The 24,122-nt window shown below is 36.2% G+C and overlaps 1 protein-coding gene across 2 annotated transcripts; it reads right to left on the bottom strand.

Moving 5' to 3' along the window:
- Positions 1-382: 382 nt before the first annotated feature.
- LY49 (killer cell lectin-like receptor subfamily A, member 1) lies at positions 383-23,495 on the bottom strand. 2 transcript variants are annotated; one of them, XM_085024785.1, is made up of 8 exons: positions 23,376-23,495; positions 21,805-21,921; positions 19,308-19,397; positions 16,989-17,189; positions 13,492-13,634; positions 11,402-11,508; positions 1,978-2,125; positions 383-1,891 (listed from the first exon to the last, which is right to left on the bottom strand). In XM_085024785.1, the coding sequence occupies exons 2-7, from the start codon at positions 21,917-21,919 to the stop codon at positions 1,993-1,995; spliced, it is 789 nt and encodes a 262-aa protein (XP_084880911.1). In that variant the 5' UTR covers positions 21,920-21,921; positions 23,376-23,495; the 3' UTR covers positions 383-1,891; positions 1,978-1,992.
- Positions 23,496-24,122: the final 627 nt, after the last annotated feature.

Here is a 24,122-nt window from a genome sequence, read left to right as displayed (position 1 = left end):
GGAGTTCCTGCCATGCACAATGGGATCAGCAATGTCTCTGCAGTGCCAGGATGCAGGTTGGATCCCTGGCCAGGCACAGTGGGTTAAGGGATCTGGCCCTGCTGCTGTAGTTGTGGGGTAGGTCATAATTGCAACTAGTATCACATATCTGAGTCTGATCAGGCCATGGAAGGAAGGAAGGAAGAGACAGACAAGATCAAGTACTGGCCATGATGTGGGGTAACTGAAATTCTCATATGTTGCTACTGAGAAAGTAAAATGATACAACCACACTGGAAAACAATCTAGAAGTTTCTTATATAAAATTAAACACGAACTTACCACAGAACTCAAACTCCTATATATTTAGTTAAAAAGAAATGAAATCACATCCAGAACTAGATTTGTACATAAACATTCATGGTAGATTTATTCATAACAGCCAAAAATTAAAAACACATCAAATGTCCAAACGTGGATAAGCAAATTGTGATATATCCATACAATGGAGTACTACTCAATAACAATAAAGAATGAATTCTAATACATGAAAGAACATGGGTTAATTTCAGAAACATGCTAAGCAAAAAAAAAAAAAAACAAGCCATATACAAAAGACACATGATATACAAAATTCTGTAACACAGGAGGTGAAATTAATTTATAGTCACAGAAAGCTTTATCACTGGTTGCCTGAGACCAAGTGGGTGCGGGGAGGGAGAAAGGAACTTTTGAAAGTGATGGAGACGTTCCGTGTCTTGATTCAATGATGTTTGAAAAACGTATTTCTGTTTAAAACCCGTTAACCTCATGACTTAAAATGAGAGCATTTTATTACATGAATGAGTAACACGATAAAGTTGATTTTTAAAATGTCGAGGTCAAAAAAGACAAAGAAATTGTGAAGAACTGTCACAGATTAAAGGAGACAACTTTAGTCTCCTTAACAGCACACCTAATTGTACCTGAACAAAGAGGAAAAACAAGTATAAATGACGTTACAGGGACAGTTGAGGAAATCTGAGTATAGGCTATAGATGAAATCGTAGTACTGTATCAATTTTGACAACTGTATGTTCTTGTGACATATTTATACAAAGGGACATAATTTCCTGAATTTATTACCAAATGAATCAACAAGGAGAGACAGAGAGAGGAATAAATACTATCACATGCAAATAGAGTAAAATATAATAAACAAATGGTAACTATAAGTAAAGGGTATGTGAAAGTTCCCTATACTATTGTTTCAAGTATGCAGTAAATTAAAAATTATAGAAAAAAATTTTTTTTAATTATTATTATTATTTTTTTTTGCTATTTCTTGGGCTGCCCCTGCGGCATATGGAGGTTCCCAGGCTAGGGGTCGAATCAGAGCTGTAGTCACCAGCCTACACCAGAGCCACAGCAACGAGGGATCTGAGCCGCATCTGCAAACTACACCACAGCTCACGGCAACGCCGGATCGTTAACCCACTGAGCAAGGGCAGGGACCGAACCCGCAACCTCATGGTTCCTAGTCGGATTCGTTAACTACTGCGCCACGACGGGAACTCCCGAAAAATTGTTTTTTAATGGAGTTAAAATTTAGATGGGATTGGAGGGAAGATCATCATTTTTTTATTTATTAATTGTGATCTCTCAAAGCCACAGTCTATTAAAATGATTTACCCTACTGATAAGGAAAAGCTCCAGGCTATTTACCAGAGTTCCCTAATTGGTTCTATGGATGTTTCAGGAGAAAAGAGGGTAATTCCTCAAGGCTATTCCAGAGAAGGGTAACTGCTCTCCAAAGACAAAATGATTCTCTCTTCCCCAAGAAGACAGGTGGCATCTGCTGTCTTAAATCATAGTGCAAAAGAGCAATTTCTTCCTCTTCAAGCTCATCTTTATTTCCACAATGGCCTGAATCCTGCAGTCAAAAACATTCATTTGCAACTAACCACAAATTATTATAGGAAACCAATGACCAAAAAAACCAACAAAATTTCATTTCACCTTTTCTTCTCAGTGTCAGTTGAAGAAATCAATAATTTTCTTACAGATACAACTGTAGGTATTAGAGCAACTAATATGTGTTACTCTTGTTGAGGTTAAAAATGCACATTCTCCTCTTCCAGAAGAAAAATTCCGTATCTTCAAATTACTGGAAAATAGAAAATATACATGGCCAACTGTTAATTCTGGAGCTTCCAATAACATACATCATATTTATAACTCAATTTCCTAAAGATCTGGAATATGGAAATATTAACCAGAACTTCATCATTAAAAGATTTTCTTCTGGTCTAGCCTAGTAAATAGAATAATACCCTCTTGATCACACCCATAATCTCCCATTTTGTTCCCCATGGGTAATTTTTTTTATCAGAAGGCAATATTGCTATGTTGGGATCATGATAGAGCAACCTGCTTTCATATGTCCATTATTTCAATAAAAATGAGAGATTAAAAGGAGAGGAACTGAATTTCTGTGACACTGATAACTAGATCTGATGTGCATATACTTTAAAGAGAAGAAAGAATTGGAATATTATATAGTCAGAGATGAAGTTGTATAATTGATGTTTTTATGTGTTTTATTTCTTTTCCTTCCCCACCCCATAGCTAATAGTTATTAACTGAAACATGAAAATTCATTGAAAAATATTTCAGCAAAGTGGTGGAGTAGGTGAGAACTATAACATACATCAAACGTACATGATGCACACAGATACTCAACATTCATGAGGTCTTGAGTTTGCCACCCATTGGTGACACTCATTCTGGCCCTCTGCCTAAGAAACTCAAATAAAATCCATAACTTTTCATCAGCTTAAGTGGAAATCTACAGCTCTGACCAGGATTACATGCCACTGTATCCACCAAAGAGAGATAATGTGTGTGCTAGCCATAAGAACTTTCTGTCTGTTGGACCCCCTTACTCAAACTTTAAGTATTGTCCTAGAAACACACATCAACATCAGAGTAGGGTAATGCAGCAGAGCCTGGCCATATGAAGAAGGCATAACTCAGGATTCCTGTGATCCTTTCACCCCTTTGCCTCTCATCCTCATTGTGACGAATTGTCCCGTCCCATCCAAATGTAATAAGCTATTCCACTTCTTTCCCTTTGCATAGAGCTATGTGGGGTTTTGTTTGTTTGTTTGCTGGCCCCTCCCCAGGCAGGTGGAACTTCCTGGACAAGGGATCAAACCTTTGCCACAGCAGTGACAACACCAGCTCCTTCACTCTCTGAGCCACCAGAGAACTCAAGCACTCTGGTTTTCAATTGATTCAGTTAACTGTGTGATTTGAGCCTCTTATTTTGGCCCATGACCTTTTCGTTTTGTGACCTCTGAGATTGTTTGCCTGAAAATGTACTCATGGGCTAAGATTATATCAAGGTTGTTTCCTGCATAGTATCTCTTGTAGGTTTGCAGCCCAGAACTACAATACCTGCAGGGCTCAAATTTAAAATTAAAAAGTGCTTAGATTCACAGTGCTCTAAGGCATCCAATGAAAGCAAGTTCTTTCTTGAGGAAGGCACATTCATCACAGTTCTTGAATAATTTTCACAGCAACTCAAAAAAGTAAAATAAAATCACTAAACACTGCAAATACAATGGCTCGTGAATAGAAGCCTGTAGAAATAATAAGTTAGACCCATAAAAGGTCAACTTTTAAAATTGTCAGATACCTGCAGTGCCTCTTGCATGATCTACAGGCAGTGGGGACAAACCACAGCAATCATCTCAGAAACCAGAGGAAGGAATGGCCTGCCACCACTAGGGGTCTGTTAACAGGTTCTACCTGTGGCCCCAGTCACCTCAGGTTGGCATAAAAGAGGGCAGTACAACTGACTATCACCCGTTGTTGCTCTCACTCCCCTGAGAACACACCCACCCTACTGCTGCCACTGCCAAACACTCCAGGCAGTGCCCACACATGCTTGATCACTGTCACTTCCCAGGACCCTGCAACTAGGAGCAGCCTGTGCAGCACCTCCAGCCTGGGCCAAGCAGGAAAGCGTGCTTCTTGTGTGGTCTACAGGTGGTGGGGCAAACCACCACATTTATCTCTGACTCCAGAGGTGGGTGTGGCCTACCAGCACTAGGGGTCTGTGAACAGGCACCATTTATGGCCCCAATCACCTAAGAGGCCTCCACAGAGGAGGGCACTGTGACAGAAAACCATCTGTTGTTGCTCTCACTTGGGAACTCACACACCTGCCACTGCCAATGCCAAATGCTTCTGGCACAGTCTAAATCTGCCTGAGGTTTATTACCACTTTCCAGGGCCCTGCAACTAGAAGTAGCCTGCACCACCTTCTGGCAGATCCTTGCTACTGTCAAGAACCCATCAACCAGGCACTGACTACTAGCCTTACCCACTGCCTTGTTCTTCCTAGAAACACACTCAGCACCATGGGGATAAAGCCTGAACACACTGAAGAAAGAGACAGCAAATATCCAAACTCCCACACCAAAAATAAATAGTAACCCCCCACAAAATACAAAGGTGCACTCTTGCATAGAAGTAGCCCTCCAAGACTACAGTTTGGCTTCGCTAAACTTACAGAAAAAGAAAAATATAAGTAAAAGGAAGAAGCTCAGGAACCACTTCCAGTTAAAAGAACAGGAGAATTCACCTGAAGCAACAAACAATGAAACAGACCTCTGCAGTCTAACAGACACTGAGTTCAAAAGGGAGATAGTGAAAATACTGAAGGAATTAAGGGTGAATATGAAGGAATTAAAAGCAGATATAAACAGTAATGCAGATTACATTAGAAAGGAATTAGAAAATATAAGGAGGAACCAAGAAAAATTACAAAATTCATTTGCAGAGATGTAAACTGAGCTAAAGGCACTAAAGAGCAGAATGAATAATGCAGAGGAACAAATTAGTGACTTTGAAGATAGAATAATGGAAATCAGGACAGCAGACAGAGATTCAAATTAAAAAACATTAAAGCAATATATGTAAGAGATCTATGGGATAATATAAAGCAGGTCAATTTATGCATAATGGAATTTCAGAAGGAGAAGAAAAAGAAAAGGGGAGTAAAATATATTTGAAGAAATTATGTCTGAAAACTTTCCAAATCTAAAGAAAAACAGATATTGAGATACAGGAAGCACAGGGGGCCCCAAACAATTTGAACCCAAATAGGCCCACACCAAGACATATTATAATAAAAATGAAAAAATTAAAGAGAGGATTCTAAAGGTAACAAGAGAAACACAAAGTGTAAATTATATATAAGGGAACCCCCCATAAGGCTATCAGCTGATTTCTCTACAGAAACACTACAGGCCAGAAGAGAGTGGCAAGATATATTCAAAGTTCTAAAAGGAAAAAATCTGCAACCTAGAATACTCTACCCAGCAAGAATATTATCTAAAATAGAGGCGAAATAAAGAATTTCTCCAACAAACAAAAGCTCAAAGAGTACAACAATACTAAACCCATTCCAAAAGAAATACTGAAAGGGCTTCTTTAAATAAAAAAGAAGTAAGGAGAAATAGGATGTAGGAAATCACAACTGGAAAGCAATTGCTTAAATAAACCAGTATACAGATCCAAAAAGAGAAAGAAAAAAGTGATAGTAAACATAAGGAACAGCAAAAGGACATACCTGAAGATGTTAAAAAGGACTTCAAGATCATAAAATGTGGGGAAGGAAAGTAAGAAAATCTAGATTTCTTTTTTTTAAATACTGTGATTGAGCCTATATGACTCTCAGGCTAAAGCAAGCAGATATAAGCAGGGGTTAACATACTTGAAAAACAGGGCAACCACAAATCAAAAAAAACATTACATCCACAAAAACTAAAAAGAAAAGTATGCAAGCGTAAAATAAATAAAAATCATCTAACCAAAAAAAAGAAAGGAAGGAGAAACATAGAATCAACTGGAAAACAAGGTTTAAAATGGCAGTAAATATGTATTTATCAATAATTAATTTAAATGTCAGAGGACTGAATGCTCCAATCAAAAGACACACAGTGGCAGATTGGATAAAAATGCAAGAGCCTACAATATGCTTTCTACAAGAGACTCACCTTAGGGCAAAGGACACATATAGATTGAAAGTGAGGGAATGGGGAAAGATATTTCATGCTAATGGACAAGACAGGAAAGTAGGAGTTGCAATACTCAGATCAGACAAAATAGACTTTATTTTTGTGTGTGTGTGTTACCTAACTTTATTCTGGTAATTTTTTTTTCCCACTGTACAGCAAGGGGGTCAGGTTATCCTTAGATGTATACATTGCAGTTACAGTTTTTTCCCCCACCCAAAATAGACTTTAAAATGAAAACTATAAAGACAGACAAAGAAGGACACTATGTAAGATAAAAGGATCCATTCAACAAGAGGATATTATAATCATCAGTATATATATATATGCCCCCAATATAAGAGCATCCAGATACATACAACAAATGCTAGCAGACATAAAAGGAGAAATTGATGGGAATACAATAATAGTAGGAGACTTTAACACCCCACTCACATCAAAGGACAGATCCTCTAGACAGAAAATCAGAGATCCTAAATAACACAATAGAAAAGTTAGACTTCATTGACATTTTCAGTACATTACATCCAAAAAAATCAGAATATACATTCTTCTCAAGTGCACATGGAACATTCTCAAAGATTGGCCACATACTGGGGCACAAAATTTAAGAGTATAGAAATTATTTCAAGTATCTTCTCTGATCACAATGGCGTGAAACTAGAAATCAACTACAGGAAAAGAAATGAGAAAAAAAAAACTACATGGAGACTTAACAACATGCTACTAAAAAACCAATGGGTCACTGAGGAAATCAAAAATGAAATTAAAAAATAGCTCAAGACAAATGTTAAAGAAGACACAACCATTCAAAATCTATGGGATGTCGCAAAAGTGCTGCTTAGAGAGAAGTTCATAGTGACATAGGCCTTCCTCAAAGAAGAAAAATCTCAAGTCAACAACATAACCAACCACCTAAATGAATGAGAAAAAGAAGAACAAACAAAACCTAAAATCACCAGAAGAAAGGAAATCATAAAGATCAGATAGGAAATCAATAAAACCAAGAGTGGATCTTTGAAAGGGTAAACAAAATTGACAAAACTCTGACCAGACTCACCAAGAAGAGGAGAGAAAAAACCCAAATAAACAACACAGAAATGAAAAAGGAGAAATCACAATGGATAGTGAAAAAATATAAAAAACCATAAGAGGATACTATGAACAATTGTATGCCAACAAATTTGACAACCTAGAATAAATGGACAACTTTCTAGAGACATACAGTCCACCAAAACCAAATCAAGAAGAAATAGATCAACTGAACAGACTGATCACTAGAAATAAAATTGAATATGTAATAAAAACACTCCCACAAACAAAAGTCCAGGACCAGATGGCGTCACAGGTGAATTCTACCAGTCTACAAAGAAGAACTTATACCCATACTTCTTAAACTTTTCTAAAAGGTTGAAGAAGATGGAACACTCCCAAAGACATTCTATGAAGCCAACATCACCCCAATATCAAAACCAAACAAGGAACTACCAAAAAAGAAAAATTATAGGCCAATATATTTGATGACATAGACACAAAGATTCTCAGCAAAATTTTAGCCAACTGAACCCAACAACATATAAAAAAAGATCATACACCACGACCAGGTGGGATTCATCCAAGGTGCACAAGGATGGTTCAACATATGTAAATCAATCAACGTCATACACCTCATTAACAAAAGAAAAGTAAAAAAACCACATGATCATCTCAATAGATGCAGAAAAAGCATTTGACAAAGTCCAACATCCATTCATGATCAAAACTCTTACCAAAATGGGTATAGAGAGAACATACCTTAACATAATAAAAGCCATTTATGACAAACCACAGCCAATATAATCCTCAATGGAGAAAAGCTGAGCCTTCCCACTAAAATCTGGAACAAGACAAGGATGCTCACTCGCACCACTTTTATTCAACACAGTATTGGAAGTGCCAACCATAGAAATCAGACAAACAAAAGAAATAAAAGGGTATTCAAATTGGAAGAGAAGAGGTAAAACTGTCACTTTATGCAGATGACCTGATACTAAGGATACAAAAACCCTAAAGGCTCCACACAAAAACTACTTGAACTGATCCACAAATTCAGCAAAGTAGCAGGATACAAGATTGACACTCAGAAATCGGTTGCATTTCTGTATACTAACAGTGAAATATTAGAATAGGAATATAAAAATACAATACCTTTTAAAATCACACCCAAAAAAATTAAATACCTAGGAATAAACCTGACCAAGGAGGTGAAAGACTTATATGCTGAGAACTATGAAACATTCATCGAGGAAATTAAAGAGGATTCAAAGAAATGGAAAAATATTCCATGCTCCTGGGTTGGAAGAATTAATATCATAAAAATGGCCATACTACCCAAAGCAATCTACAGAGTCAATGCAATCCCTATCAAATGACTCATGACATTTTTCACACAACTACAACAAACAATCCAAAAATTTATATGGAAATATAAAAGACCCAGAATTGCCAAAGCAATCCTGAAGAACAAAAACCAAGCAGGAGGCAAAACTCTCCCAGACTTCAGGCAATATTACAAAGCCACAGTCATCAAGACAGTGTGGTACGCATACACACACAAAAAGACATACAACCAATGGAACAGAATAGAGAACCCAGAAATAAACCCAGACACTTACATCCCAAGTGATGCTGGAAAACTGGACAGCTGCATGTAAATCAATGAATCTGGAACACTCCCTCACACCATGCACAAAAATAAACTCAAAATGGCTTAAAGACTTAAATGTAAGTCAAGACACCATCAAACTCCTAGAAAAGAACATAGGCAAAACATTCTCTGACATCAACTTAACAAATATTTTCTTAGGTCAGTCTCCCAAGGCAGCAGAAATAAAAGCGAAAATAAACAAGTGAGACCTAATCAAACTGACAAGCTTTTGCACAGCAAATAAAACCATTAAAAAAAAAAAAAGACACAGAGTTCCCCTCGTGGCTCAGTGGTTAACAAATCTGACTAGGAACCATGAGGTTGCAGATTCAGTCCCTGGCCTCAATCAGTGGGTTGAGGATCCGGCATTGCCATGAGCTGTGGTGTGGTTCACAGACTTGGCCCAGATCCTGCATTGCTGTGGCTCTGGCATAGGCTGGCGGCTACAGCTCCGATTAGACCCCTAGCCTGGGAACCTCCATATGCCTCGGGTGTGGCCCTAGAAAAGACAAAAAAAAAAAAAAAAAAAAAAAGACAATGTATGGAATGGGAAAAAATGGTTTCAAATTATGCAACTCACAAGGGCTTAATCTCTAAAATATACAAACAACTTATACAACTCAACAGCAAAAAAAAAAAAAAAAAAAAAAAAAAACAAAAAAACAAATGACCCAGTTGAAAAATGGGCAAAAACCTGAATAGACATTTCTCCAAAGAAAATATACAGATGGCCAATAAGCACATGAAAAAATGCTCAACATCATTGATTATGAGAGAAGTGCAAATCAAAACTACTATGAGGTACCACCTCATACTAGTCTGAATGGCCGTCACTAATAAGACCACAAATAACAAATGTTGGAGGGGGTGTGGAGAAAAGGAAACCCTCCTACACTGTTGGTGGGAACATAAATTGGTACAACCACTATGGAAAACAGTACAGAGGTACCTCGGAAAACTATACATAGAACTACCATATGATCCAGCAATCCCACTCTTGAGCATGTATCCAGACAAAACTTTCCTTGAAAAAGACACTTGCACCCATATGTTCACTACAGCACTATTCACAATAGCCAAGACATGGAAACAACCCAAATTTCCATTGACAGGTGATTGGATTAGGAAGATGTGGTGTATGGAATACTACCCAGCCATAAAAAAGAAAAAAAGTAATACCATTTGCAACAACATGGATGGAACTAGAGACTCTCATATTGAGTGAAGTAAGTCAGAAAGAGAAAGACAAATACCATATGATATCACTTATATCTGAAATCTAATATATGGCACAAATGAACCTTTTCACAGAAAATAAATTCATGGACTTGGAGAACAGACTTGTGGTTGCCAAGGGGGAGGGGCAGGGAGTGGAATGGACTGGGAATCTGGGGTTAATAGATGTGAACTATTGTCTTCGGAATGGATAATCAGTGAGATCCTGCTGTAGAGCACTGGGAACTATATATAGTCACTTGTGATGGAGCATGGTGGGGGATAATGTGAGAAAAATAATGTATATATGTATGTGTGACTGGGTCACTTTGCTGTATAGTAAAAAATTGGCAGAACACTGTAAACCAAGTATAATCAAAAAAATAAAATCATTATATATAAAAAAGAATGTCTCCACTGTATAAAGAAATTAGGAATTAAAAATAAATGTGAATGTAAATGAATGAATGAATGAATAAATAAATAAATAAATAAATTGTCAGATACCAAACATAAAATGAGTATGTTTAATGTCTTTCAAGGAATAGAAACAGTTCCCATCATGGCTCAGTGGTTAACGAATCCGACTAGGAACCATGAGGTTGCGGGTTCAATTCCTGACCTTGCTCGGTGGGTTAAGGATACAACATTGCTGTGAGCTGTGGTTAGGTCACAGACATGGCTTGGATCCTGCATTGCTGTGGCTCTGGCACGGGCTGGTGGCTACAGCTCCAATTAGACCCTTAGCCTGGGAAACTCCATATGCCGTGGGTGCGGCCCTAAAAGGACAAAAAAAAAAAAAAAAAGAAAGAAAGAAAGAAAAAAAAAATAGCCTGTAAATACGAATAACTAGAAGATTTGAAAATGTTAGAGTTTTCCTATAATTAAAGAAAAGTAACAGTTACGATTTTGAAAAATCATTGAACTGTTTAACAGTACATTATAATAAATGTAGAGTTTACAAAATACACACTTAGGAGGACTAAAGTGACGTGTGTGTGTGTGTGTGTTTATGTGCGTGCACACTTGTATGCTTGAACTCATATTTCTTTAAATTTATAATTAATATAAAATAATAATATACATGAGGTTCAAATGAATTTGGGGGATACTCAAAACACTCATTTGTGGTTGTATGAAGGATCACTATGACTAAGTCAGAATAACCCAATTACTTTGTACAATCTTACCTTATGATTTTGTTTTCTTTTGTACACCTCATAACATGTACTTCTGAGAATCATAAATTTTTTATTAATAATAACTCTGTACAACACTTCTCTTCCTTTTTAACTATACTTCCTAAAACATTTTCTTAATTACTCTCCTTATTCATACTAATGACCTCTACTTAGAAAATGAGTTAAGCTATGCAAAGTAAGAGAAAATTCTTTTTAAATGTGCTCTTTCCAACCCAACACCTGTATTAGAGTTTGAATGCAGCCCAGAAACTTACAGTCCATAAGATGTGCTATTGTCAATCCATTTCCATTTACTTTCCATTTCATTAAATGATAATCCAATCCAGTAGAAATTTTGGTAAATCTGGGATTGAAGGAAAATCTATGTAAAGGAAACAAAACCGATGTGACTTAAATTCCCATCTGTCAGATGAATGAAAATAAAGACAGGTAAAAGATCCCACTATTTCTCTGAACAGTGGTCTGCTAATTTCTACATCATATTTCATCCTGCCTTCCTTAAAAAAAAAAAAAAAAAAAAAAACCTCCCCTGAATCCCTGTATTTTCATTTCCCAAAGAAATTTTCTCCTAGTAGGTTATTTATTTACATTAAAAATGGCTGCCACTTTCAGAGGTTATTTAAAGTGTAGAAAAATTTTAAATCTTAAACAGCTAACAAATAGGAGAGTTGTTAAATAATTATGACACTTTATGAAACCATTCAAAATCATGCTCCAGAAAACTGTAAGGATAAAGAAAAACAATCATTACATATTCCAAGTGAAAAAAGGAATCATTAAAACAAATTTATTAAAATAATGAATGATTGTAGAGACATGTCACATTAGAGCCTTTGGCTTTATAAGAGAAAGCATTTGCTTCATTAGTTGAAGGGGGTGAAGGGAAAAGGGGAAGTATTTAATACTTAGAAATATTTACTATGTGAGAAAATGTAAGAGATCAAAGTGACATCGTACATAATGTCTGATTTAATGACCAAATATATTTCTAACGGATTTACAATATGTTTCTATTGGGTAGATTTAAATTTAACTGTGTGTTACTGCAACAAACATAAAAAATTATTTTATGTTTCTAATGAGTAGATTTAAATTTAACTGTTACTGCAACAAACATAAAAAATTATTTTATGACTTGATATCATGAATTCTTTTATGTTATGATTTAAAACATCTATTAGACTTGCATACAAATTTCATGTTGGTTTCCTGAATGATAAGTAGAAGTTTCAGATGGATCGTGGCAAACATTTCTCTGTGTGAACAGTTTTTATGTGTGTGGACAGTTATTACTAGTAATACATTAAAAATATACTGATATTACCATCACTGTATTTTCTCTTTTTACAATTTTTCTTGAAAGATATATATATTGATATAATATAAACAAATACTGGTCAAGTAAATGTTACCTACAGATGCAATGAAAATCGTATGAAGCTGATCTGTAAAGCTGTTACCACTTTTATGTTTCTCATTATTATCTACATTTTCCATGTGGGAAAACTGAGGACTAGAGAGATTAAGCAATTTACTCCAGGTCACCCAGCTAATAAGCAGCAGAACTGGATTTGATCCCAAGCAGTCTGGCTCCAGGATTCCCAATAATAACTACTAGACTGTGTTGCCTTTGGGTTCTTTGCTGCCACCTTATAATTTAAAATAACTGCTCATTCCAGGCTACAAGTTACCAAAAGGTTGAATACTTCATCAAAGGAAAGTCATGCTTCTCTGTGAGGGGTTCTCCTGCAGAGTCCTAAGAAAAGTATATGATTGCAAGGACCCAAACTGCATCTTCAGAGGAGTTTCTTTGGAAATAATAATGGTCATCATGATTGATAACATGTATTGAATGCTTAGTAAGTAGCAAGATCACCTGCCTATTAGCAGGCAGGGTCTCCTGGAAGAGTTTTCTTAATTTTTTTCATCTTTTATTTTATAGAAAACAGGACAGTATTTGAGAAGAGCATTCACCAAGAGGGTAACATTTACTAGGGATTTTGATGAACGTCACACTGAGACCTTCAACTGCAATCTTCAAGAGACAACTTCTATTCCACCCACCAGGAGATGGGGCTCCTGTGTTACAGTCTTCATGTTCTTAGGTTTTGACTCTTAAGTACTGAGCTTGATGGAACAAAAGACCAAAGATATTTCACTAGGAAAATCTTTGGGGATGGGAGGGGGAGACTCTTAACTATACACTTTTGGTTAATTCAACAGACATAACACAAAAAATAACTAAAGGCTCCTCTTTCCAGACTCCCCCATGTTCTCAGTCCAAGGAGTAAGTTTAAAGGCCAAGAGGATTAAAAAAAAAAAAACATGTAACAGTCCATAATACCAATTCATCATTATCATCTATCTTCAAAAGAGATGAAGCATAATTTTTGCAGGTCTCTTTACATTTGCTCCAGTCTTGATTTTTGGTGGTAAAGTAATAAAAGTTTCCTCTCCAACAGCTCAAGCGGCCTTCGTTGAGATGGCCTACAATATATAATGTGAAACATTAAACTTCTTTTCATCCAGTATTCTGTAAAGCAGATCAAAATACTGATCATCCCTCCATAACTCAATACAATCTTAACAGCTGTCAATAATTGTAATGTGAGGTTCATCAAATTATGGAATGCCAAGAGCTACCTGCACTCCCATAACATTGCAGCACTATTCACAAAAGTCAAGAAATGGAAACAACCCAAATGTCCAGCAATAGGTGAAAAAAATGTGGTATGTTCATACAATAGAATATTATTCACCCTTAATAAGGAAATACAGCCATATGTAATGGTATGGATGAAACTTGAGGACAATTATGTTAAGTGACATAAGCTGGTGACAAAGAGCAAATACTGCATGATTCCTCTTATATGAGCTATGAAAAGCAGTCAAACAGAAAGTAGAAAGGCAGTTGCTGGGGGAGGGAAAATGAGTTGTTATTCAATGGGTATACAGTTTCGGTTATGCAAGCTGAATAACTTCTAAAAGCCCACTGTGCAACATAGTGCCTGTAATTAACAATACTGAACTGTGCACTTAAATATTTGTTAAAAGGGTAGAACTCACTTAAGTGTTCTTACCACAAATAAAAAAGGGACATGAGAAAACTTTTGGAGTAGAAAGTTATGTCTCTTACCCTAATTGTGGATGGTTTTACACATATACACATGTGTCCAAGCTCATCATATTGCATACACTAATTATGCACAACTTTTTGCATATTAATAGTACCTTAATAAAGCTGTTTTTAAGACCTGTACTCTGAAAACTATAAGACACTGATGAAAGAAATAAAAGATGACACAAACAGATGGAAAGACACACCATGCTCTTGGATTAGAAGAGTCAATATTACCAAAAATGACTACACACCCAAGGCAATCTACAGAGTCAGTGCAATCCCTATAAAATTATCAAGGACATTTGTCGCAGAACTAGAACAAAATATCTTAAAGTTTGTTTGGAAGTACAAAAGACCCAGAATAGCCAAAAACATCCTGAAAAAGAAAAATGGAGCTGGAGGAATCAGGCTCCCGGACTTCAGACTATACTACAAAGCAACAGTCATCAAAACCATATGGTACTAGCACAAAGACAGACATATAGGTCAGTAGAATAGGATGGAAAGCCCAGAATTAAACCCACGTACCTACAGCCAACTAATCTATGACAAAGGAGGCAAGAATATACAATGGAGAAAGGACAGCCTGTTCAATAAGTGGTGCTGGGAAAACTAGACAGCCACATGGAAAAGAATGAAATTAGCACACTCCCTAACACCATACACAAAAATAAACTCAAAATGGATTAAAGACCTAGGTATAAGACCAGATACTCTAAAACTCTTAGAGGAAAACATAGGCCAAACACTCTCCGACATAAACGACAGCAACATCTTCTCAGATCCACTTCTTAGAGTAATGATAGTAACAACAAAAACAAACAAATGAGACTTAATGAAACTTAAAAGTTTCAGCACAGCAAAGGAAACCCTAAACAAAATGAAAAGACAACCCACAGAATGGGAGAAAATCTTTGCAAATGAATCAACTGACAAGGGATTAATATACAATATTTATAAACACCTCCTACGGCTCAATACCAAAGAAACAACCCCATCAAAAAATGGGCAGAAGATCTAGACAGACAATTCTCCAAAGAAGACATATGGATGGCCAAAAAACACATGAAAAGATGTTCAACATCACTCATTATTAGAGAAATGTAAATCAAAACCACTATGAGGTGCTGACTTTACACTGGCCAGAATGGCCATCATCCAAAAGTCTACAGACAATAAATGCTGGAGAGGGTGTGGAGAAAAAGGAACCCTATTAAACTGTTGGTGGGAATGTAAACTGGTACAACTACTGTGAAAAAACAGTATGGAGATTACTCAGAAAACTAAAAATAAAACTACCATTTGATCCAGCAATCCCACTCCTGGGCATCTATCCAGAGAAAACCATGACTCGAAAAGACACATGTACTCCAATGTTCATTGCAGTACTATTTTCGATAGCCAAGGCATGAAAACAACCTAAATGTCCATCAACAAAGGAGTGGATAGAGAAGATGTGGTAAATATACACAATGGAATATTACTCAGCCATTAAAAGGAAAGAAATAATATGGCATTTGTAGCCACAAGGATGGACGTAGAAATTATCATGCTAAGTGAAGTCAGTCAGACAATGAGACACCAACATCAAATGCTATCACTTCCATGTGGAATCTAAAAAAAAGACACAATGAACTTCTTTGAAGAACAGTTACTGACTCACAGACTTTGAAAAACTTATGGTTTCCAAATGAAACAGTTTGGGGGGTGGGGGGGATGCACTGAGGGTTTGGGATGGACATGCTGTAAAATTTGGTTGTGATGATTGTTGTACACCTATAAATGTAATAAAATTCATTAAGTAATAAAAATACTGCTAAAAAAGCTGTTTTTAAAATAATACAATTAAATTAAATTTTTTTAAAAGATCCTAGAATGTCTTCTACAGAAAATTAAAATGTTCCTTTGGAATTTTTTTCTTTTTCACGTATATTATATAATATACCAAATTAAAATATTATTGATTCCTCACTAACAGAGACAGTACATTTCTACTAACTGCCATCCCTAAATGGTATTAAATGTGCAAAATCTCTTTGTAAATGCTAAGCAAATATTTAGTAGTTGTTGATTAACCAGGCCGATTCATTCCATCATTATGCATGATGACAGAGTTTATTGTATGAGATTTAATATTCTTATCTCTTGGATGTTTTTAATTGTATCATCACACATAGTTGCACAAACATCAACACTACAGCAGATCTTGCAGATGTATGGCAGGGATCACAAAAAGACCAAATATCTCAAGTCAATGCAGAACAGAAATACACACACAATTCTCTTTACAACAGCTTCCAAGTAAAAGGCCTTGTGCCCATTTTAGCCTGAGCATATTTTTACTGATATTTTCCATATTTCATGTCAGCAACAAAGTTGGAGTATCTAATTTGCCCATAGGTCCAAAATGATCCAAATGTTCAGAAGTGCTGACATACTGTCTCACCTTCTGAGAGCAGCAGGAAGGCGAGAGCTGCCACTGAGTTTTGTGAAACTTGGATTCTACTAATCCAAACATGACTCCTGGGGTCCCAATCCTATATTTGAAATAAGCAAACCCAAATACCTACATTACATCTAAGAGGCACAAGTTAAAAGTTGTCTAGCAGACCTAGATCACTGGCATAGAACATAAGCCTGTTTATTAAGCCTCAAAGTTTTTGGAAGGGGAAGAAGTGATGGAAAACTGTGTGATTTTTCCTTCAAGATTTCCTCCATACCTGTATTTTGCAAAGGCTTTGAAAAGACGTCCATTTTTCTGCAACATCCCTTTCTCTGATTGTAGAGAATGCTATATTCTAATGTCTTATTTGTCAAAAGTTGCTCATTTAAGTAGTTCTCATTTTGCATAAGGTGGTACTTTTGTGTGAGGTTTCGTAGAATTTCCTCCTGTTGATGTTTCTCTTGAATATACTGGAAAGCTAAAATTAAGAGCATAGATATAATTTTTAAAGTATATAGAATGCATAAATGTTGAAATTTAAGACAGGAAAAAAAAGAATCTCACTTTGACAACCAACCCATTTCATTACTTTAATTAGTAATTTGACATTTGGGAAGTAATACCTCAATAACTTGACCATATAAATTGAAACATCAGATTTCTCGCTATTAGCTACTTAAGTGTAGAACAAATAAAGATTTCTGAATAAAATTATGATGCTAACATCTTAACAGTCGGTTCAGTTTTTAACAGTTAGTACGTCATTTACAACTAAGTACCAAAGGAAAAATCAGTCAACATTTAGCAACGCATCTTCTGGGTATGAACATCTACTGTAAGCAACCTGAAGAAAGAGCACTAAAATCACAGGAGTGGATGGAATATCCATAGGATAAAAGAGAGGAAGATCCAAATACATTATTTTATCTGAGTGTTACATATTAGTAACTCAAATGAAAGATAAAGGTTGAATTAAAGATCATCTACCATCCATGCAGAGAATCAATCTTTTTATTAGACTATTTACTTTTTTATTATTATTTTATGTATTTTATGTATTTTAGGCCATGCCTGGAGGCTGCAGAAGTTTCCAGGCCAGGGCTCGAACCCATGCTGTGGCCTGAACCACAGCAGTGATGATGCCAAATCCTTAACCTGCTGAGCCACCCGGGATCTCCAACCATTTCCTCATTATAGACTTAGAAAAAGTTAAAAAGAAAGTCATCATTTCTTTTGGCAGTTGTTTCTCAAAGAATATGTTGCTGGGATTCACAGAAATCTAAATTTAGATGGTGAAATATTATAGTAGTTCCCCCTTATCTGTGGTTTTACCATCTACAGTTTCAATTATCCTGTCAACCGCAGTGTGAAAATATTAAATGGAAAATTCCAGAAGTAAATAACTCAAAAGTTTTAAATTGCATGCTGGTCTGAGTATGATGATGAAAACTTGCACCATCTCTTTGTTCCTGCCCTGGAAGGGGAATGATTCCTTTGTCACTTAGCAGCCATTATCAGATGACTTGGAGGTGTGCAGGGCTTGCATCCAAGTAACCCCTATCTCACTTAATAATGGTCCCAAAGTACAAGAGTAGTGATGCTGGTAATTCGGATATTCTCTTACCGGGGTTAATATAAACTAAACTTTATCATAGGTATGTATGCATAGGAAAAAAAGCATAGTGTATACAGGAGTCAGTGCTATCTGCAATTTCAGGCATCTGTTGCAGGTCTTAAAGTATCCCCCATGGAAAAGCAGGGGACTAATATACTAAGGTCTGTATCAGAAGGAACGTTACCATGTCTCATAGAGAACGAAAGAGCTCATTACAGCCTCAGAGACATTTTAATAGGTAAATAAAATGTAAATGACAGTGTGATTACGTCTGAGGAAAAATCACCAAGAAAGAGCCACCTGGGGAGTTCCCACTGCGGCTCAGTGGGTTAAGAACCTGACATAGTCTCCATGAAGATGTGGCCTTGCTCAGTGGTTTAAGGATCCAGCATTGCTGCAAGCTGCCGTGTAGGTCACACATGCGGCTCCGATCTGGTGTTGCTGTGGCTGTGGCATAGGCCTCAGCTGCAGCTCTGATTCAACCCCTAGCTGGAGAACTTCCATATGCCACAGAAGCAGCCATAAAAAGAAAAGAGAAGGAAATAAAGAGCCACCTGAGATAGTCCCTTGATTAATATCTGCACAATTACGAGTTCCCATTGTGGCACAGTGGTCAACAAATCCGACTAGGAACCATGAGGTTGTGGCCTTGCTCAGCGGGTTAAGGATCTGGCATTGCAGGGAGCTGTGGTGTAGGTTACAGAGGAGGCTCAGATCTCGCGTTGCTGTGGCTCTGGTGTAGGCCGGCGGCTACAGCTCTGATTCCACCGCTAGCTTGGGAACCTCCACATGCCCCGGGAACGGCCCAGAAAAGTCAAAAAGACAAAAAAAAAAAAAAAAAAAAAAGAAAGAAAGAAATCTACACAATTAGTAGTTACTTCAGTAAGCCGTACTCACACAATTACACAATTAGTGTTATTATTAACTACAATTAGTAATTAGTGGTTACTCAGACTTGAAGGATGTATTTCAGTTACTCACTCTTTGTCCCCAACACTATAACTGTTACCAACAGAAGGAAACAGAGGATCCCAAGAATCACTGCAATGCGATGCCAGAGCACTGAAAACTCTTTAAAGAAAGAAGAAAATGATCGTTAGGCACAACTGAAGCCCTTTCTATGACTTCCCAATCCCGCTCCCTCTGCATGGAACGCCGTTCTTCCCGCTGCTGCTGCATCTTTTTTTTAATTGGAGTATAGTTGACTTACAATCTTACAACGTTGTATTAGTTCCAGGTGCACAGCAAAGGGAATCAGCTATACGTATATAAACATATCCATTCTTTTTTCCATATATGCTATTACCAACTATTGAGTAGATTTTCCCATTCTGCTGCTTAAATAGTACACCACTCGGGCTTCCTGCTGTTCTCTTGCTAATACTATGTTAGAATTGCTCCTATTGAATTGAGTACAATAATTCTACTGTATTTGTGCAGATTAGAGGGTCTAAACTAATTACGATTGATTTGGAAGTTGCAGTCTTTGCTCGTTTCTCCTTTCTACATCTTTAAAACCCTTGACAAGACCACTGTGCACAAGATCTGCTCCAGAATCAGAAATATGTATTTTGACAATGATAACCTATGATTGTAGTAATTTGGAAATAAATGTAAGAGAAATCCAAACCTCGTCTGTCTTCTTGGTTTTTTTGTTTTGTTTTTGTTTTTGGTCTTTTTGCCTTTTCTAGGGCCGCTTCCCGCTGCATATGGAGGTTCCCAGGCTAGGGGTCGAATCAGAGCTGTAGCCACCAGTCTATGCCAGAGCCTCAGCAAAGCGGGATCCGAGCCACGTCTGCAACCTACACCACAGCTCATGGCAACGCCAGATCCTTAACCAACTGAGCAAGGCCGGTGATTGAACCCTCAACTTCATGGTTCCTAGTCGGATTCATTAGCCACTGTGCCACGACGGGAACTCCCTGGGGTATTTTTTAATAGTCTTTTCTCTTACTTATTATGAAACATATTCAAAAGAGAGAAAAGTAAAAAGAATAGTACAATAAACACTGAGATATACCCCCCCCCAAAAAAAAGATCTTTAGGGATAGAGCCTGGCTCACTACTAACCTTAACCTAGACATCATTTAAAACATAGAAAAAAATTTTCTCTAGAAATTGTATAAAAATACATCATACAAAGGGTTTTAATTTACAATCTAGTAATTACAGTTTTAAAGTTTCAGATTTCTGACTGACAAACACCACGGTATAAATCCTACACACAAGAATAGTCCTATAGGATTTTAAAAATTCATCCCTTCTTGCTTTGATTACAACTAATCATGAAGAAATCATGAAGAGGAGGGTAAAAGCAGGAAAAATTTTTTTTTTTTCTTTTTTTTTTGTCTTTTTAGGACCGCACTCACAGCATATGGAGGTTCCCAGGCTAGGGGTCAAATTGGAGCTGTAACTCTCGGCCTACACCACAGCCACAGCAACTCGGGATCTGAGCCTCATCAATGACCTATACCACAGCTCATGGCAATGCCAGATCCTTAACCCACTGAGTGAGGCCAGGGATCAAACCCACATCCTCATGGATACTAGTCAGGTTTGTTAACTGCTGAGCCATGATAGGAATGCCAAGGCAATATTCTTGAGAAACTGGTAGCCAACAATGGATGTTCTGAAGCTGCAAATGTGACTGGCGCTCAGCCTTAAAATACTTTCTAGAAATCTACTTTTCTTTCTTTTTCATCAGTTTTTTTTTTTTTTTTTTTTTTCCTCTAGCAATGCTCTAGTTATCCTCTGACTTTTAAGGTCCCCCATACTGGAAAATTTTATCTCTGATGGACATTACATTAGAACAGTAAAAATTAGTCTCATTTTAAAGCTAGTAACAATACTTGAAGGTAGAAAGAGAACGGAAAAATTAGAATGCCCCTTTTAATTCGAACGTTTTTGTTTCTTCATTGCCGTCAAGGTTTGGTAAATATTTAAGACACCTTAAATATCTTTTGCCTGAATGAAAACATTGTTTCTAACACATTTTTCATTTCTTCAACATTCCGTAAGACTTACTTTTCTAGGAAATGTAATGTTTTCTTGAGACTCTAGTCTGTCCTTTACTTTTAAAGGCCTCACTAATTTCTCTTGACCAAATTTGAATGAAATCATTCTACTACCTTCTCAAATTTAAAAGAATTCATTAATTTTTCCATTCTGAAAAACTTAAAAAAAAAAAAAAAAGACCATTAAAGATCATGTGGTTTCATATTACCAGTAAAGAACCCAGAGTATAGATAGGAATTTTTGGGGGAGGAAGGGGCAGTGCTGGGCCTGCAGCATGTGGAAGTTCCCGGGCCAGGGATCAAACCTGTGCCACAGCAGTGACTGGGGGCCACCGCAGTCACAATGCCGGACACTCAACCAGCTATGCCACCAGGGAATTCCTAGATAGGAGCTCTTTATTTCGAATGTCAAAAGTTTGAGAATCCATAAGAGACAGGGGACTCTAGATGCTTAAAACATATACCTTTTTCATCAGTCTTGCCAGGCTTTTGAGTACCACCAGGTCTTAATCTATTTTGTGACTCTGAAGGCGATGGAAGAAATGTCAGGCTAGAATAAGTCACTTCCTGGTCATTCATCTCTAAAGTAAAAAGAGATATATATTTTGCATTAAAACTTTGATCTGTCTAAAGAAAAATTAAAATGTCAGTCTATAGAAACACATCAGGATTAAGAGGTATGTGTGTGTGTGTGTATGTGTTTACTGACTCCTTCAAGTGCCTAAATCATGTAAACCGAGCCTGATTTATATAAGAAATGAAAAACTTTCAATATTTCTACTAAAGTCATTTATACTCTGGTAATTATGGCCATGATTATTAGAAAATATAGAAAGAATTTTTTTAAATCTACCAATAGATTAAGCAGGCTAAGTCTTATTCATTTTAGCTCAAAATGTTCAACATACATACACAAATGTTAGGCAAAGTAATACCATATCAAATTATTGAGACACTTTTAATACTATTCAAAAAATAAAAAATGCTGTTTTTAAAATTCTTCAAAAGTATAAATATCTTGACTTATATATATATGACTCATATATATAGACATATATAATATATATACATATAAATACTAAAAAGTTCTTATAATTGTTTGAATAGTAATTCAATATCAGTTTGAAATAACAATTTCTTGGCCTGAATAGATAAGTACATTGTGTAGTTTTTTCAACTATAACATGACTCTACTATAGCGTTCCCCAAACTTTATCCCATATACCATTTGTAAAAGAATTCTTGAGGGTTAACACTGCAAATTGGTTAACATTCCAGATTTCCATATCTCATGAGAGATGTTCTGAATAAAAATCTATTAGACCCCAGACACCTATATTTTTAATCCCAAATGATTCTATATATTTTAAAATTTTAGAAATAATCCTCTAGTTGCCAGAGAAGCCTATGTGAAAATAAAATTTGTCGACAGGCAGTCTTTAATTAATAGCCATAAAAGATTCAATATATTAACATAGATCAATATAAAAATGATTAAATGGAGATATTTTAGATTTGCCTTTCTTCTTGTATTAATGAGTATGAAAAGATGATATCCAAGAAACAGGAAATATGGAAAACAAATTACACATTTAACTATATTCCTTAACACTTTTTTTAATTTCCAAAATGTTCTAAATTTGATTATTCACGTTTTCTACTTTCCTAAGGAAAATCAGTCTTTTCTATTACAGAATGCTTGAAGATTGATAATATGTAAAACATTAGACCCAAATATAAAATATTTTAACCCCCCAAATTCCTTTTCTATATTTTGATAACATAAAGGAAAAATCATAGCAGAGTAAAAGAAAATAACGTTCCGTAAATGCTGAACTACAATGGTCACATCCTTTAATATTAATGAGGTTCTAATCCAATCAATAAAAGAATGTTTTTTATCCATCCCATATTTGTGCCATCTATAATAAAAAGCCACATTCCTAGAATTTTTTTCCCTAGAATCTTTTCTTTATAGGTTGGACTAGTAGGATATTCAGGTACAAAGATCTGAGGGAATAAAAGCAGTTATTACCTATGTCTGTGCCACTCAGTGATGCAGGTGGAGAAAGTGGACCCAAAAAGGTGACAGAAGTTTGCCTTTTTGATCCTAGATCCCTTGGGTGTGTGAGGGGCTGTGAGACAGAAGGCAGAAATGAGTAGTCTCTGAATGATACTCCAACTCAAAATTTTCTGCCCCTCCTCTTGACCAAAGTGATAAAAGGAAATTATATGGTAAAAGCTAATGCTGACGGGGAAAGGAAAGGTGGTCATGAGCTGTATCTTTTTCCATTTCAACTAACCAACCACTGCAAAATTACAAACATTTGAGGACTGAGAAAATAAACACAGCTTTGGTGAAAACAAGAAGTAAGATCTTTAACAAAGCTAGCAAACTTAAAAGAAACTACTAGCAAAAACAATTAAAATGTATATGCATAAATATATAGAGGCATACACACAAGAAATAGTCTCTGACAAACTTTCTCATATATTTCTATTTGAAAAGATTTCTTTTTCCATTTATGTTTATTGCAGATAAACATTTTAGAAATTATTTTAAAACACCCATAATTCTACTATAAAATTGTGGTATATGTACTTCTAGTTTTTTATCCGTATATTATGTTTATGATCAAAGCTGGTGTCATTCCACGTACAATACTTATGATCTATTATTTTCAAATAAGGTTTCCCCATTTAATAATATTCATCTAATATGTGATTTTAAAAACCATACATAGGAGTTCCCATCGTGGTGCAGTGGTTAACAAATCCAACT

The sequence above is a fragment of the Sus scrofa genome, chromosome 5, assembly GCF_054392235.1.
Source record: "Sus scrofa isolate SSC_HxYL_T2T_F1_AM1 chromosome 5, Sscrofa_HxYL_maternal_Yorkshire_Landrace_v2.0, whole genome shotgun sequence".
Lineage (NCBI taxonomy): Eukaryota > Metazoa > Chordata > Mammalia > Artiodactyla > Suidae > Sus > Sus scrofa.
The sequence above is the reverse complement of the archived record's forward strand: the minus strand, read 5'-3'. Positions and strand labels throughout refer to the sequence as shown.